The sequence below is a fragment of the Oryctolagus cuniculus genome, chromosome 16 (genome assembly GCF_964237555.1).
Source record: "Oryctolagus cuniculus chromosome 16, mOryCun1.1, whole genome shotgun sequence".
In the NCBI taxonomy this organism is placed as follows: Eukaryota; Metazoa; Chordata; class Mammalia; order Lagomorpha; family Leporidae; genus Oryctolagus; species Oryctolagus cuniculus.
This window is the reverse complement of record NC_091447.1, coordinates 66902098-66917710: the sequence shown is the minus strand read 5'-3', so window position 1 is coordinate 66917710 and position 15613 is coordinate 66902098. Positions and strand designations below refer to the sequence as shown.

Sequence of the window (15613 nt, the reverse complement as noted above, 5' to 3'; positions counted from 1 at the left end):
ACCATCCCCGACCCACCCATCAAAGAGGCCATCTGCGCTGCGATCATGCACCAAGTCTTAATTTAATGAGTAAAAACATTAAATTATCACACGCAACAATTTCTTCCATAAAGCTTAATAAATAGAATCTATGTGGGTTTTTTTTTTCCCCGAACGCTGTACAGAGAGACTGGAAAACAAGTTTCCAACAACAACAACAACAAAAAAAGATAAACTCATGCTACCTCCCCTCCCCTCCCGTGCCCCCAGCAGGCCTCCCTGGGAGCCGCGACCCCCGCGCAGGGCCCGGGGCTTCTGCAGCCTGGGGCGCACAGGCAACCGAACCGTTTAGGCTGTGACGGCAGGAGCCCTCCTCTGTCCAACGCACCAGGAGGGGTGAGAAAAACAAACGGGAAACGTTCCCCAAACGCGCGCGCACACCCAGCAATCAACACCCAGAAGCCACACACCGTGCGCCTCCGCCCACGCACGCAGCCAGAAGAGAAAGTGGGGTGTGTGTGTGTGTGTGTGTGCCTCCCCCTCCTCTTCTGACAAATGACCCAGCGGGGTTTCTCTGGCTGGAGCCGCTGGCCCTGGGTCACAGCGGGGCCCCCGCGTGCCTCTGCAGGATGTCCAAGAGGTCCCGAGCCCCTCTCTGCCGCGCCAGCTCCAGGGGCGTGAGCCCCCGGGCGTCCCTGTGCTGCAGATCCGACTCGGCGGCCAAGAAGCTGACCACGGCCGCGTGGCCCTCCCGCACGGCCAGGTGGATGGGGAGCGCCCCGGCGCCGTCCGGCACGTTGACGTCGGCTCCATGATCCACGAGGACCTTGAGGGTGTCCAGGAACCCGGTGCGCGCCGCGTCGTGGGCCGGGGCCGTGCCAGAGGCGTCCTGGACGTTGGGGCTAGCGCCCTGCTTCAACAGCTCCAGCGCAATGCTGGGGCTGCCGAACATCATCACCTGTGGGGGGGGGCGGGGCAGAGGGTCAGGAGGCCCCCCCAAGGGGCCGCGGAAAGGGCGTTAGGGGGCAGAGGACGGGACCCGTCCCTGGAGACCCTCGGCATCCCAGGGAGTAAGTTCTCTTGGGAACAGGGACACCTCCCACCCCACCCCCACCCCCCGTCGCCCTTAAGGATGAGATCCCAACCCAGAAAAAAAGCCCCCTGTGGAAACTCTCAAGGAGCTTAAGACCCTCCCCACGAGAGACGCCCCCCGCCCCGCCCAGATGCGGGAAATCACCAGGAATTGCGAGACCCCTTCCGGAAACGGGCCCGCCCCCATCAGCTTGCGAGTCCTGTCCAGGGTACCCACCGGGAGCGGCCCCCCTCCCGGGGATGCGCCTGAGCCCCCAAAGTGCCCTGCGTGCCATCCGACACTGCCACTCCAGCGAGATCCCCATCATGCCCCCGGAGGAGGACCCCAGCCCCCACCGCGGGTAACCAGGCACCTCCCAGAGAATCCACCCCCAACACACACACACACACACACACACACACACACACACACACACGCCCTCCTCCCCCTCTAAAAGCCCTAGGAAACTCGAGCCCTCCCCGGGGAGCAGGGATCCGAGGCAGCCGAACCCCCTCCCACGGAATAAGAACCTCCCCGGGGAGGGCGAATTCCTCCGCACGCCGAGAACAACGGGCCCTCCAGAGAAACGCGAAGCCCTCCCCTCCCCCCCACCCACCTGCGAAAGGGGGACCTCGGGGAGCCGCACCCGCCCGCAGAAGCTGGACCGGGCCCTAGGCGGGGTCACCCCTTAGAGCAAGGAGGGAAGAGGGGGAGTCCCGCTGCCCACCCCTCCATCCCCACCCCCGGCCTGGCCAGGAGGCAAGCGGGAAGGGGGGGCCTGAGGTCCCTCTGCCCACCCCACCCCCGGCCCGGCCCGGCCAGGAGGCGAGCAGGAAGAGGGGGGTCCCGCTGCCCACCCCTCCACCCCCACCCCCGCCCGGCCCGGAGGCGAGCGGGAAGGAGGAGGCCTGGGGTCCCGCTGCCCACCCCCACCCCCGGCCCGGCCAGGAGGCGAGCGGGAAGGAGGAGGCCTGGGGTCCCGCTGCCCACCCCCACCCCCGGCCCGGCCCGGAGGCGAGCGGGAAGGAGGAGGCCTGGGGTCCCGCTGCCCACCCCCACCCCCGGCCCGGCCCGGAGGCGAGCGGGAAGGAGGCCCGGGGCCCCGCTGCCCACCCCACCCCCGGCCCGTCACCTGCAGCGCCGTCTTGCCGAAGCGGTTCAGGGCGTCGGGGTGCACCAGCTCGCGGTGCAAAAGCCGGCGCACCTCCTGCACGTCGCCCCGGGCCGCGGCCCCACTCAGCCGGTCGCCGGCGCGGACCTCCTCCAGGAGCATGTTGAAACGGCGGCCTGCGAAGCCCCCCGCCCCACCTCGGAGGGTCAGTGCGGAGCAGCGCGGGGCCTCCACCGCCCTCCCGGGGCTCGGCCTGCGCCACACTCCCCGGCCCTGCTCGCCGCCGCGACCCTCGGCTTCCCGGCCGGCTCCTCCCCCTGTCAGCCGGCTGGAGGTGAGGGGCTGGGAGCCCGGCCCAGTCCTCCGCCGCCCGCGGGGGCCCGGCCCGGCGCCCGCCCCTTGGGGGCCGGGTCTCCCCCCAACTCACCCTCCCTCCTCCTCGACGGGCGGAGTCTGCTCTGAGCCTGCGCGGCCGCCGCCGCCGAGTCGGTCGCTGGGGGGCGGAGCCAGCGCGCCCGCGGCCCCGCCCCCGAGTTGTTTTCTTACGAACTCGCTACGTTGTAGTCCGGCCGCGCGACCCTGCGGCGCCCCACCCGCGTGGCCCGCGCCAGCCAATCAGCGCGCGTCTCCGGGGAGGTTTCGCTAGCCGGAGGGGGCGGTGCCGCTCGTGATTGGCCAGAGCGCGGAGATGGGCGGGGCGCCGGTCATGGCGGGGTTTTTGGATTTCAAACCCGCCAGGCGGGCGGGAAAGCGAGCCAGAGTAACTGACCCGGGGGGAGAAAGGTCAGGAGCGGAATGGCGGGCGCGGGCTGCTCCGGGCTCTCAGCGCCTTCAGGGTGGAAGGGAGAGAAGGGCCGGGCCCTCGCCGCGCGCTCAGCGAGCGCACCGCCGAGCGACGTTTGAAATAAAACGCGGACGCGGGTGTGGCTGAGGGAGCTGGCGCCTTTCTCAGTCACCCCGCGCCGGCCCCGCGGATGGGGGGTGTCCACCACGTGGGGACCGAGGACTTGGCACCTGCCTGAGGCGCCCCCCTGAGGAGCGCGCCCGGCCGAAGAACGGCGCGAGGAGAAGCAGCTGTTTTTATTTTTTAATTTTTCAGAGTAGTCAGGGCTACGGATCCGACCAAACGGGCCCAGTGAGGGGGTCGCGGGGAAAGGCGGGCCGCCGACTTGGGTTCCAGGGACGGCCCCGTGGGAGAGGTGACCGTGCACCCAAAGAGGACGCAGGGAGCCGGGGCTGCGGAGGGGCAGGGGCCCTCAGGGGCGGGCGCAGGGGGGCTCCGACTGGGGAGGGGTCGCCCTCAGGGGAGGGGTCGCCCTCAGGGGTGGGCGCAGGTGCGCAGTGGACCCGGGGGGGCTCCGCCTGGGGAAGGGTCGCGGTGGGCCTCCCGGCTCACCGGCGCCCTCTGGCGGCGGTGGGGGGTTCTGCTCCCTGCGTGGAATAGTCACTCCCATTCCAAGGGTTCAGGGGTGTCCCTGGCACCACACCGCACCCCCAGTCCCCAGCCAAGAACCACACGGCTAGGTGCGCTGTTTTAACGACACCCTAAAATGGAACAGCAGCTATGGAGGAGAAGGGTCCCCAGTACCCCCCTAAGGCAGGTCATTGCAAAGGCACTTGTGGGGGGGGCTTCAGGCCTCTCCGGTTTCTTCATGTAAAATCGGGGGTGGGGTAGGGCAGTCCCAGGAGCAAGAGAGGCAGGGGGACCACCTCCCCACCCCCCACCCCCAGCCCATGCTGGGAAAGGAGGGTGCTGGGAGCTGGACACTGGTCACACACATGTGCACACGCACACACACGCTCTCCCTGCGTATCTGTAGTCAGGGCCTGGGGAGACGGCGGCCCCACACTTGAAGAGCAGCGTCCTCTCGCTCCTAGCTGGTACGGAGCTGATAATCTGCAGAGGAATGAGAAGCTGAGGATGGGGGAGGGGGCAGCCCCACCCCCAGCCCAGCCCACCCCAGCAGGCCCCAGCCAGCGTGACCAGCCCAGCCAAGCAAGGGGCTACTACGTCAGAGTGCCTGCATCTAGGAGACCCGGTTCCCGCTCACACACACCCCCAGGAGGCGGCAGTGGCCCCAGCACGTGGGCCCCCGGCTGCCACCCACGTGGGAGACCCGGGCTCACTTCCCGGTTTCTGGCTGCAGTCTGGCCCAGCCCCGGCCACCCTGAGCGTTTGCGGAGAGAACCAGCAGATGGAAGAACTCTCTCTGTCACTGTGCCCAGGACAGCGCGGCCAGAAAGGGCTGCCCTGTTAGGCTGGGAGCTGTTAGAGCCAGAGCGAGGGCCAAGCGCGCGTCCCCACCGCGTCCCATCCCCTCGCCCCGCAGCCCTGGGGGGCCCGGCTTGCTCACCGCCGCTCTGTGTGATGTAGCGGACCCAGGGCAGGGCCTGGTACCCACTCTTCTCAATGATCTTCATGTACCGGACCTGGTAGGGGAGGGGACAAAGCGAGGGGTCTGGGCTTGGGGGAGCGGAGCAGCCGGGGCCGGAGAAAGCAGCAATGGTGGCCCAACCTGGCAGGAAGCAAAAGGGTGCAGGCAGGGGTGGCCCCGCACAGGGGAGCAGGCAGGCTGGGGTGGCTCCCACATGGGGAAGCAGGCAGGCTGGGGTGGCCCTGGTGGGGGGGGAGCAGGCAGGATGGGAGCAGAAGGGGAGAAGGCAGGAAGGATGGGGGGGCGGGGGGATGGGAGAACTGCAGGGACCTGAGCTAAGGACAGGGAAGTGGGGGGCAGCCCGGGGCCCAGGAGAGCCCCTCCCTGCCCACTGCCCTCACCTGGATCCCGGAGACGGTGAAGTACGGGATCTCAAACTTGACCCCGATGGGGGGCCGGCCCTCCACCTCCTCCTTCTCCACACTGGGGAGGCCGAAGTGGGCGCGCATGAGGTACTCCTTGCCCCCCTGCGGGTACACGGGGGCATCAGACACCCCAAGGGGGCCCCTCCGCACCCCACCCCACCAACATGGGAGACCCGGATGGAGCTCCTGGCTCCTGGCCTCGAGCTGGCCCAGCCCTGACCATTTGGGGAGTGAACGGGGGGGGGGGGGGTGGAAGATTCTCTCTCTCGCTGCCTTTCAGGTGAACACAATATTTGTAAAGGGGTGGGGGAGGACTCTGACCCCAGGGCGGGAGGTGAACCCACACCCCTTCGGCAGCCTCAGTGTCCCCGCCCGCCCGCCCCGGGCTCACCGGGAAGGACTTGATGCTCCAGATGACCACGTTCTTCTCGGGCACGTACTTGGCGCTGCCCACGCTCGTCTTGAAGCGGGGGGAGTCGGCGTCGCTGGGCACAGGCACCGAAATCTCCACGCCGTTGGCCACCGACTGCTTCTTGAACTGGCCCTTGGCCTGCCCGGCGAGAGACGTGGGGCATGAACAGACCCCTCGCGGGGCGGGCGTGGGGCACGGTGCTCAGGGTCCTGCTTGGGGTGCCCACGCCCTGTATCATGGCGGAGCCTGGGTTCCAGCTCCCTCCTGATGCCTGCCCTGTGAGGTGATGGTCCAAGCGCTTGGGCCCCTGCCACCCACGTGCAGGACCCGGATGGCACTCCAGGCTCCTGGTATTGGTCTGGCCCAGCTCTGGCTGTTACAAGCATTTTGGGAGTGAACCAGTGGCTGGAAGACCCCTCTCTCTGTCTCTGTCTTTCAAATAAATGTTTAAAAATAGTTTTTAAGACTTTGTGGGCGGGCTGGCGCCGCGGCTCACTAGGCTAATCCTCCGCCTTGCGGTGCCGGCACACTGGGTTCTAGTCCCGGTCGGGGCGCTGGATTCTGTCCCGGTTGCCCCTCTTCCAGGCCAGCTCTCTGCTGTGGCCAGGGAGTGCAGTGGAGGATGGCCCAGGTGCTTGGGCCCTGCACCCCATGAGAGACCAGGAGAAGCACCTGGCTCCTGCCATCGGATCAGCGCGGGGCACCGGCCGCAGCACGCCTGCCGTGGCGGCCATTGGAGGGTGAACCAACAGCAAAGGAAGACCTTTCTCTCTGTCTCTCTCTCTCACTGTCCACTCTGCCTGTCCAAAAAAAAAAAAAGACTTTGTGGGCATCTGGGGAGTGAACCAATGGGTGGGAAACCTCTCTGTGAAATGCATGAGCTAAGGGCTCAAAAGAGGCAGAGACTGGGGCAGGCAGAGGGACGCCATGGACACAGCGGGAGCGAGGGGGAGGGGCCCACCTTCACCATGATCTCCACCCGGCTGTGGGAAAACTTCTCGATGACGGACTCAATCCAGATGAGAGGCTTGACCTGCAGACCGCGGCGGCAGCGAGGCTGTTGGTTTGGCAGGCGCGGAGCCTGGGCTCCCGGCCCCCCGGCCCCCGGCCCCCCGGCCCCTGTCCTCCTGTGGCCTCACCTGGGTGTTGAGCCGGTAGGACATGAGCTCGAAGTCACCGTCGGGCGGGATGAAGGAGATGGTGCGGTCGTTGTCGAAGCGCGAAAGCCGCACGCACTGGTGGAACTTCACGTCCTCCAGCTCCACCGACTTGCTCTTGCTGCCTGAGACTCAGAGGGAAGCATGCACAGTGACCCTGGGGGCCCGCCCGCCCCCGCTCAAGCCCCCCTCCCACAAAGGACCAGATGGGGGCCCAGAGCTAGCAGGGAGACAGAGACGAGATCTCCCATTTGCTGGCTCACTCTCTAAATGCCTGCAACAGCCAGGGCTGGGCCAGGCCAAAGCCAGGAGCCAGGAACTCTGATAGGGGATGCGATGTCGCAAGCGGCGTCTGTCACCGCTGCAGAGGGCAAAGATGTATCTTCAGTTCCCTGCGCTGTTCTGTCGTGCAAAGATTTGGGTACCACGAAGCAGCAGCCGCAGTCCTGGCTCCGGCCGGCAGGGGGCGCGCGAGTGCTGCCTTGCCATCGCGCTGCAGGTGGGCGCGGACCCCGGTCCCCGGGGGTCCCCGCGGGTGCTTACGGCCAGTGAGCTCGAAGAGCACGCGGTCGTTGAGGCCGAGCCGCAGCTCCGGCATGCCCGACAGGAACACCTTGAGCTTGATGGTGCCCACGATCTCGCTGAGCAGCACGCTGCCGTTGGCGTTGACCAGCAGGTTGACCGACTCCACGACGTCGATGAAGACTTCGTTCTTCTTGTACTTGATGCCCTCGGAGCGCCAGGACACGGCGTTCGTGACGGTGGGCGGCACCCGCGACTTGCCCGTCTCCAGCTTGTTGCCCTGCTGCGTGATGTACCTGGGCGGAAGGGCGCGGGTGGGGTGCGGGGCGTGGACACGGCGCCCGCCCGCGGGCCGCCCTGGCCCCTGGCCCTGGTCCCCGTGCCCCCACCCACTCACTCCTGCAGGATCTTGCTGTCGGTGGTCTGGGGGAAGCCGAAGTCCATGAGCTCATCCAGCAGCTCGTAGACGATGACGAAGTTGTCCCGGATGCTCTCCTCCTCCAGCTCCTTGAAGTACTCGCAGAACACCTGCGGGAGGGGGCTCCTCACAGCCAGCCAGCCAGCAGCCATTGGGCGCCTGCTGGATGCCTGCGCTGGCCATGGTGACAGGGAAACGTTCCCTGGCGGAAGTGGACGGGTCACTAGCGGACCCGTGCTCACCATGGCGACCTAAGCAGCCCCGGGAGGCACAGAGGTCTGGAAACAGTTCAGGAAGGGAGAATGGTTCAGGCTCACCCTCAGAATTTTTTTTTTTTTTTTTTTTTTGACAGGCAGAGTGGACAGTAAGAGAGACAGAGAGAAAGGTCTTCCTTTGCCATTGGTTCACCCTCCAATGGCCGCCGCGGCTGGCGCGCTGTGGCTGGCGCACCGTGCTGATCCGATGGCAGGAGCCAGGTGCTTCTCCTGGTCTCCCATGGGGTGCAGGGCCCAAGCACCTGGGCCATCCTCCACTGCACTCCCTGGCCACAGCAGAGAGCTGGCCTGGAAGAGGGGCAACCGGGACAGAATCCGGCGCCCCGACCGGGACTAGAACCCGGTGTGCCGGCACCGCAAGGTGGAGGATTAGCCTAGTGAGCCGCGGCGCCGGCCTCACCCTCAGAATTTGTACCCATCAATCACTCATTGATTACTATTAATTATTATCTGGGGGCCATGGATAACGTGTGTACCTAGTGAAGCTTAGAGACCCAGGTCAGACTCGTAAAATGCACAGGGCGAGGGACGGGGGGGGGGGGGGGGGTGTGTGCTGGCTGCGTCCTATACAGGTACCCCTGGAGCCGGGCTGCTCCACTTCCTATCTAGCTCCCTGCCTATGCACCTGGGAAAGCAGCGGACGACGGCCCGAGCGCTTGGGCCCTGGGTGGAATTTTGGGCTCCTGGCTCTGGCCTGGCCCTGCCCTGGCTGCTGCAGCCATTTGGGGGAGGGAACCAGCAATGGAAGATCGATCTCGATCGATCACTCTGCCTTTCAAATAAATAAATAGCACCTCACACACATGCACACATGGAGATGGAAAAGGGACTGTGCTTTACAGCAACACCCAAGTTCATGGCTGTGCAGAATCCTACCCACGAGCCCTTGCGGGCCTGGGGCCCACTGGTTAAGAGCCCCCAGTGGGAGGGGGCATTTGGCACAGCAGGTAAGACCCCTCTTATCCCAGCAACTCTGCCCCAACTCCAGCTCCCTGCGAATGCACAGCCTGGGAGGTGGCTAACTCAGGGCCTTGGGGAGTAGGCAGGACAGGTTGTAGCTGCAGGACACAGAAGCAGCCATGAGTGCACTCTTGCCCATCTCAGGCTCCCTCCAGGTCCCGCCCTGCAGCCGCAGTCCTGGAGCCCCGCACTGCCCATGGGTAAGGCCCTCTGCTGACCAAGGAGCCATGGGTAGCCCTCTCCTCAGTGCACAACAGGAGAACCTTCCCCATCTGCCACCCTGCCTCCCAGGGTGTGCACCAGCACAGGGCTGGACTGGAAGCAGAGCGGGGACTCAAACCCCAGCACTCTGATGTGTGGGTGCCCCGGCGGCATCTCAACAGCTGTGCCAAGAGCCCGCCCCTCTCTGCGGGGTGTTAGACTTGTCATAACCCCCCCCCCCCAGCTTAGGGGCACAGAGAGGAGCAGTGACTCGCCCAAGGTCACACAGCCAGGAAGTAGGGCAGCTGGCACCAGACCCCAAGCTCTCTGGCTCAGTTGCCCACACCCACAGGGGCCTCCCTGGTGCCTGCTCCCACAAGCAAATGAGACACAGCTGGGCTGGGGTTTTGATACCCCAGCCTATGGAAGCCTTCCTGAGAGAGATGGCCCCTGAAAGGGGCGGGCAAAATAAATGACGGACAGGGCGGCCAGCCTATGAGACACCAGTACCTACCTCCACTGTCTTATAAAGGAAGGAGTATACCAGGGAAGCGTTGGCGTTCTTCAACGTGGTGGCCACCACTGGGGGCAGCAAGGGTCAAGGAAAAGGTACCCTTTGAGGGCGGGAACGGACCCCACCTCCCCCACGCACCTGACCCATGCTGTGCAACTTCCACCCTCTGCTCACCCTCTCTGGGCCGGAGCAGCCAGCACCTGGGCTCCAGGGACCCCCGCCTGGGTGGGATACAGTAGAGGTTGCTGTGTTTGATCCACAGGAAGTGGACCCGGCCGTGGCTCAGCAGCGGGGCCAGGGACCCCTCCTCCTCCTGCTGCATGAGCAGGGGCATGAAGTGGTCGATCTCGCTCATGGCCACGTCGCCCTTGTAGTTGCGGCTGATCAGGGGCTGCGGGCGGGCAGAGGGGACCGGTCACGGCCAGCGGTGGGGCCTGTCTCAGCTTCTGCCGCCTTCTCGGCGTCATGGGTGCGTGGTAACAGCTGCTCAGGTGGCTGGAGACCCCCCCCCCCCAGCCCAGCCCAGCCCCAGCCCAGCCCCAGCCTTCCCTCCACCAGCGACCGGCTGCTGGCCGACGCATTCCACTCCCGCCACCATCCTGCAAGACAGGTGTCAGCATCTCCATTTTGTAGATGGGGAAGTTGAGGCCAGAGCCCCAGATCCAAAGGACGTGAAGCAAGGGAGCTGCGACCGGTGCACCTGGGTGCAGAATCCCTGCCTGGGGTCCCGGGGCTTCCTACACCAAAGCAGGGAGTTTGGGACTATGTAAGGGGGAAAAAAAAAAAAAGAGGAAAGAAAAGCTATACCTATGTGTTTCTTTGAGCCATTACAGCTCTGCCTGGGAGGGAGCAAACAGTAATCAATCATAGTACCAGGAGCCTTCAGAGAGTCCACGGGAGATGTGTATTATGGAAAAAGCGATGCATGGATTTTTTTTTTTTTTTTTAAGTGCACCAAAACCAAACTCGTCTTGGAATGCGGTTTTCCAGTAACTGGCGCGCGCTCCCGGAGGGGACGATGGTACTCGGCTCTGGTTGAACTGAGCCTGCGGCTGGCTTTGGGCTACTGGGCCAAGCGGCTGCCATGCGCCCATTTGTGCAATTCTCCTGGGCCGCGGGTTTCTTGTCCCCACTTTTCCACACGGGGAAACTGAGGTTCGGAGAAGCCAGGGCCTGGGCTAACCCATGGCGGAGGTGGGATGCGGCCCCCGACCCCCAGGGGCTGCAGGGCCGGGGAGGGGGGGTGCGAGGACCCCGTGGTGGAGGTGGGATGGGACCCCGACCCCCAGGGGCTGCAGGGCCGGGTGGAGGGGGCGCGAGGACCCCGTGGTGGAGGTGGGATGGGACCCCGACCCCTAGGGGCTGCAGGGCCGGGTGGAGGGGGGCAGGAGGACCCCGTGGTGGAGGTGGGATGGGACCCCGACCCCTAGGGACTGCAGGGCCGGGGAGGGGGGCAAGAGGGCCCGTCGCAGAGGTGGGATGTGGTGACCCCCGACCCCCAGGGGCTACAGGGCCAGGGAGGGGGGCGAGAGGGCCCTGTGCCGGAGGTGGGATGTGACCCCCGACCCCTAGGGACTGCAGGGCGTGGGGGGGCAGGAGGACCCCGTCGCAGAGGTGGGATGCGACCCCCGACCCCCAGGGACTGCAGGGCCCGGGGAGGGGGGCAGGAGGACCCCGTGGCGGAGGTGGGATGCGACCCCGACCCCCAGGGACTGCAGGGCCCGGGGAGGGGGGCGCGAGGACCCCCTCGCAGAGGTGGGATGCGGCGACCCCCTACCCCTAGGGGCTACAGGGCCAGGGAGGGGGGCGAGAGGGCCCTGTGCCGGAGGTGGGATGTGACCCCCGACCCCTAGGGACTGCAGGGCGTGGGGGGGGCAGGAGGACCCCGTGGCGGAGGTGGGATGGGACCCCGACCCTTAGGGACTGCAGTGCCAGGGAGGGGGGGCGCGAGGACCCCGTCGCAGAGGTGGGATGTGGTGACCCCCGACCCCCAGGGGCTGCAGGGCCAGGGAGGGGGGCGCGAGGACCCCGTGGCAGAGGTGGGATGCAGCCCCGACCCCCAGGGACTGCAGGGCCGGGTGGAGGGGGCGCGAGGACCCCATGGCGGAGGTGGGATGCGGCCCCCGACCCCTAGGCGCTGCAGGGCCGGAGAGGGGGCCGGAGGAGTTCCCACGCCGCGCTCCGCGGCCGCCCCTGCCCGTCGCCCGCCCGAGCGCCCGGCCTCACCTTGCCCTTCACGTCGAGAATGAACACGGCCGAGGCGGACATGGTGGCGGGCGGGCGGGCGGCCGAGCCAGCAGGCGGGGAGCGAGCGCCGGGAGGCGACGGCGGCGCGGCTTCCTCCTTCCTGCGGAAGCGCCCGCGCCCAGGTGAGCGCCCAGGTGAGCGCGCCTTAAAGGGGAGGCCCCCAGGTGAGCGGCGCGGTCGGCCGACGCAAAAGGCGGCGACGGCGGGGAGGGGCCGCGGGCGGGGCGGCTTCGCCAGGAACAGCCGCCCTGGGTCGCTTTACCCCGATGCAGGCGGGCGGGGGTCCTATAGGGCCGGACCCCGCCCCATATCCACCTGCGCAGCCCGCCAGTCGTTCACCCATCCATTCAGGCGCCGTGCGTCCCACGCCAGCCCAGGGTCCTGGTGATGTTTGTGGCCCAGGTGCCCTGTGTGGTCGTCACGTTTCTCCAATTCCCTCGTCCAGACGGCAAATGTTATCCCTGCGAGTTTTCCACTCAGTGCCAGAACCTGGCCGCGCTCGCCAAAGGGCAAACGTCAAATGTAGATGCTTTAGGGTGTTTGGCTACTAATGTTGCTCTTTCCTAAAAAGATGTGTTTATTTATTTACTTACTTGAAAGAGAAAGTGACAGAGAGAGAGAGATCTTCCATCCACTGACTCACTCTCCAAATGGTCACCACGGTCAGCGCTGGCCCAGGCCAACACCAGGAGCCAGGAACTCCACCCGGGTGTCCCAGCCGGGTGTCAGGGGCCCAGGTGCGTGGGCCACTGGCGGGGAGCCAGTCTGGAAGCCGCAGAGCAGCTGAGACCCGAGCTGGCACTCCGATCCGGGGTGCCGATGTTACAGGAGGCAGCTCCACACCCAGCACCACCACACTGCCCAGCCAGGTTACCCGGATTTGTTATTGACAAAAATAGGTATTGCTAGATATTGACAAAGTCTGGGGCCGGCCCTATGGCCCAGGGGGTTAAGCCACCTCCCGGAGATCGGAAGAAGCTCCTGGCTCCTGGCTTTGGATCGGCCCAGCTCCGGCCATTGCAGCCATTTGGGGAGTGAAGCAGTGGATGGAAGACCTCTCTCTCTCTCTCTCTCTCTCTCTCTCTCTCTCTCTCTCTCTCCCTTTCAAATAAATAAGTAGATCTTTAAGAGACCCATGCACGTCCTTTATGACGATGACTGTATTATACAATAGGATTCATTATTGAGCAACTGCTGTTTGCTAAACTGGCCACACGGCGGCTGTTTTGTTAGGGACTTGGTGAATTACTCGGTGCTGTGCGTGGCGGGGCAGAGAAAGCCGGCACCCTTGCTCCAGGGGAGATGAGAGGTGCAACGGAAAAACCAAAAGCGAACACCGAGGACTCTAATCTCGCACATCCCAGGCGCCCTGGGAGGGTCACAGGGGCCCCGTACACCAGCGATCACGAGTCAATCTGAGTTGTCATTAATTGATGTGTTCAAGAGGCGCAGACAGAGAGGGGCTGGCATTGCGGTGCAGTGGTTTGAGCCACCCACTGTGACGCCGGCATCCCGGATGAGCTCCAGTTCAAGTCCCCGGCTGCTCCACTTCCAACCCAGCTCCCTGCTAATGCCCTTGGGAAGGCAGCGGAAGATGGCCCAAGCGCTTGGGTTCCTGCCGCCCATGTGGGAGACCTGGATGGAGCTCTTGGCTCCTGGCTTCAGGTAGGCGCAGCGCCGGCCGTAGCAGCCATTTGGGGGGTGAACCAATGGAAGGAAGACCTTTCTCTCTGTCTCTCTCTCACTGTCTAACTCTGCCTATCAAAAAAAAAAAGAGAGAGAGAGAGAGAGAGAGCGCACACTCCCATCCACAGGTCCTCTCCCCACAGGCCCTCATGCACCAGAACTAGACTGGGGCAGAGTTAGAAGCTAAGAACTCACTCCAGGTCTCCCATGTGGACAGCAGGGGCTCAGGTACTTGAGCCGCTGTCACCTGCTGCCTCCTGGGGTGCGCATGTGCTGGGAGCTGGGGTCAGGGGCGGGAGATGGGACTGAAACGCAGGCCCTCCGGTGCAGGACGCAGGCATCTTCGAGTCCTTACTGCACCGTACATTGGCTGCGAGGCATGGGCTGGTGACTGGACTTCCTGTGCCTCAGTCTCTCTTTCTGTTTAATGGGTACAACCGCCATGTGCTCCCTGCTCAGACTGCCTGGCACAGGGCCTCGGCTCCAGGCACGCTCTGGTACTCCAGCCACCATGACACCAATGGCTTAGCCCCACGGCTTCCTGTGGTTTCAACTGAAGGGCCGTTTGGGGAGGGGGCAAATCTCAGCTTGGCCCAAACTCCCCTGGCTCCACTGATGGAGGAGGAGGGCCTGCAGGCCCCCAGGGGTGACCCCCTGCTGCCCAGCCACATCTCCCTGTCCCCAAACTCAGCCCCAGACCTTCATCAGCTCTGGGGGGGGGGGGGCGCTGACAGAGTCAGGTGAGAGGCAGCCAATTGAATTCCTCACTCCTGCGCGGGTGTTGGGGCAGCATGAAGACGCGGCCTGCGACCCCCTGCATCCCACAGCAGCGGGCCTGGGTGGCAATCCCGGCTCAGCTTCCGGCTGATGCGCCTGGGAAACCAGCAGGTGATGGCTCGAGTCTCTGGGCCCCTGCCACCCACGTGGGAGACCCGGATGGAGCTCCTGGCTCCTGGCTTCAGCTTGGCCCAGCCCTGGCTGTTGTGGCCATTTGGGGGAGAGAACCAGCAGAGGGAGGATCTCTCTGTCTGTCTCTGACTCTCTGCCTTTCAAATAAATAATTTACAAAAAAAAAAAAAGTGCCCCAAGGCAATGCGGGTGGGGACAGGCCCTCACCTCCTAGGCCCCCAACCTTTTTTTTTTTTTTTTTTTTTTTTTTTTTTTTTTGTCAGGCAGAGTGGACAGTGAGAGAGAGAGAGACAGAGAGAAAGGTCTTCCTTTGCCATTGGTTCACCCTCCAATGGCTGCTGTGGCTGGCACGCTGCGCCGATCCGATGGCAGGAACCAGGTACTTATCCTGGTCTCCCATGGTGCTGGGCCATCCTCCACTGCACTCCTGGGCCACAGCAGAGAGCTGGCCTGGAAGAGGGGCAACCGGGACAGAATCCAGCGCCCCAACCGGGACTAGAACCCTGTGTGCCGGCGCTGCAAGGTGGAGGATTAGCCTAGTGAGCCACGGCGCCGGCTGCCCCAAACCTTTAAAAGACCCAGTTCTTGGGGCCCTGAGATGTTCGCAGGCAGGAAACAGAACCCGAATGCCTGGGCCCAGCACCCTGGAGTCTGAAACTCAAGGCCTTTTTGGCTGAAAAATGCATGAACCCAGAAGTTTCACCGGCGTCAGAGAACAGAGCTGCTCTGTGTGCCCAGCCAGCCCCGCCCCAGCTGCCACCTCCCCCGTCCGGCAGAGGCCATGGCCTTGGCCCACTTCTCCCCGGCGCCTGCAGCCTCCCCCGGGAACTGCGTGCGTCTGGGCGCTGTCCTCTCACTCACATCCCCCATGGCTCCCGAGCGCCCTCAAGCGGCCGCACCAGGCTCTGTCCGGCTCCTGCCCCAGACGCCTTGAACTCCGGCTTCCGGATTTCAGTGCCTGGCCCTCTGGCTGGCTCCTCTGACCCCTCCGAGCGGAAACCGCGCCCTGCCTCTTCCCCCTCCACCCAGACTCCTCTTGGGGCAGCCTACCTCCCGTTTTTCCCAGCACCCGACGCTCCCCATCACGGCTGGCTGCAACGCTCTTCCCAAAAATCCATTACAAAACATTTGTGCACTTCTTTATTCGAAAGGCAGAGAGAGGGAGACAGAGAGAGAAAGAGATCTTCCATCTGCTGGTTCGCTCCCCAAATGGCCTCAACAGCCAGGGCTGGGATGGGCCAAAGCCAGGAGCCAGGAGCTCTCTCAACGTCTCCCACGTGGGTGCCTGGGGCCCCGTCACCCGGACCATCATCCACTGCTCTCCCAGGAGCGTTAGTAGGGAGCTGGATC

At 64.8% G+C, this 15613-nt stretch overlaps 2 protein-coding genes across 3 annotated transcripts; both read right to left on the bottom strand.

Moving 5' to 3' along the window:
• Positions 1-43: 43 nt before the first annotated feature.
• Positions 44-2739, bottom strand: CDKN2D (cyclin dependent kinase inhibitor 2D). Its single transcript, XM_070059147.1, has 3 exons — positions 2590-2739; positions 2184-2338; positions 44-937 (listed from the first exon to the last, which is right to left on the bottom strand). The coding sequence occupies exons 2-3, from the start codon at positions 2322-2324 to the stop codon at positions 578-580; spliced, it is 501 nt and encodes a 166-aa protein (XP_069915248.1). The 5' UTR covers positions 2325-2338; positions 2590-2739; the 3' UTR covers positions 44-577.
• Positions 2740-3236: 497 nt separating this feature from the next.
• On the bottom strand, positions 3237-11806 carry AP1M2 (adaptor related protein complex 1 subunit mu 2). 2 transcript variants are annotated; one of them, XM_070059144.1, is made up of 11 exons: positions 11648-11806; positions 9656-9812; positions 9422-9489; positions 7451-7581; positions 7075-7349; positions 6514-6662; positions 6336-6407; positions 5354-5512; positions 4939-5064; positions 4517-4592; positions 3237-4059 (listed from the first exon to the last, which is right to left on the bottom strand). In XM_070059144.1, exons 1-11 carry the CDS (start codon positions 11687-11689, stop codon positions 4037-4039), a joined length of 1278 nt encoding a protein of 425 aa, XP_069915245.1. In that variant the 5' UTR covers positions 11690-11806; the 3' UTR covers positions 3237-4036. The 2 variants fall into 2 exon arrangements, with proteins under 2 accessions (XP_069915245.1, XP_069915247.1); XM_070059146.1 differs by having other exon boundaries at positions 6514-6656; positions 11648-11805.
• Between the last annotated feature and the right edge of the window lie 3807 nt (positions 11807-15613).

What these genes read in the sequence shown, in the direction of transcription:
- CDKN2D (XM_070059147.1), bottom strand. Translation starts at nt 2,324, where the DNA reads ATGCTCCTGGAGGAGGTCCGCGCCGGCGACCGGCTGAGTGGGGCCGCG. An exon ending in TCGGCAAGACGGCGCTGCAG is followed by an intron (nt 938 to 2,183) that starts GTGACGGGCCGG and finishes CCCCCCCCACAG; the next exon opens with GTGATGATGTTCGGCAGCCC.
- AP1M2 (XM_070059144.1), bottom strand. Translation starts at nt 11,689, where the DNA reads ATGTCCGCCTCGGCCGTGTTCATTCTCGACGTGAAGGGCAAG. An exon ending in CAAACACAGCAACCTCTACT is followed by an intron (nt 9,490 to 9,655) that starts GTATCCCACCCA and finishes TGCTGCCCCCAG; the next exon opens with TGGTGGCCACCACGTTGAAG. An exon ending in GCTCTTCGAGCTCACTGGCC is followed by an intron (nt 6,663 to 7,074) that starts GTAAGCACCCGC and finishes CTTCCCTCTGAG; the next exon opens with TCTCAGGCAGCAAGAGCAAG.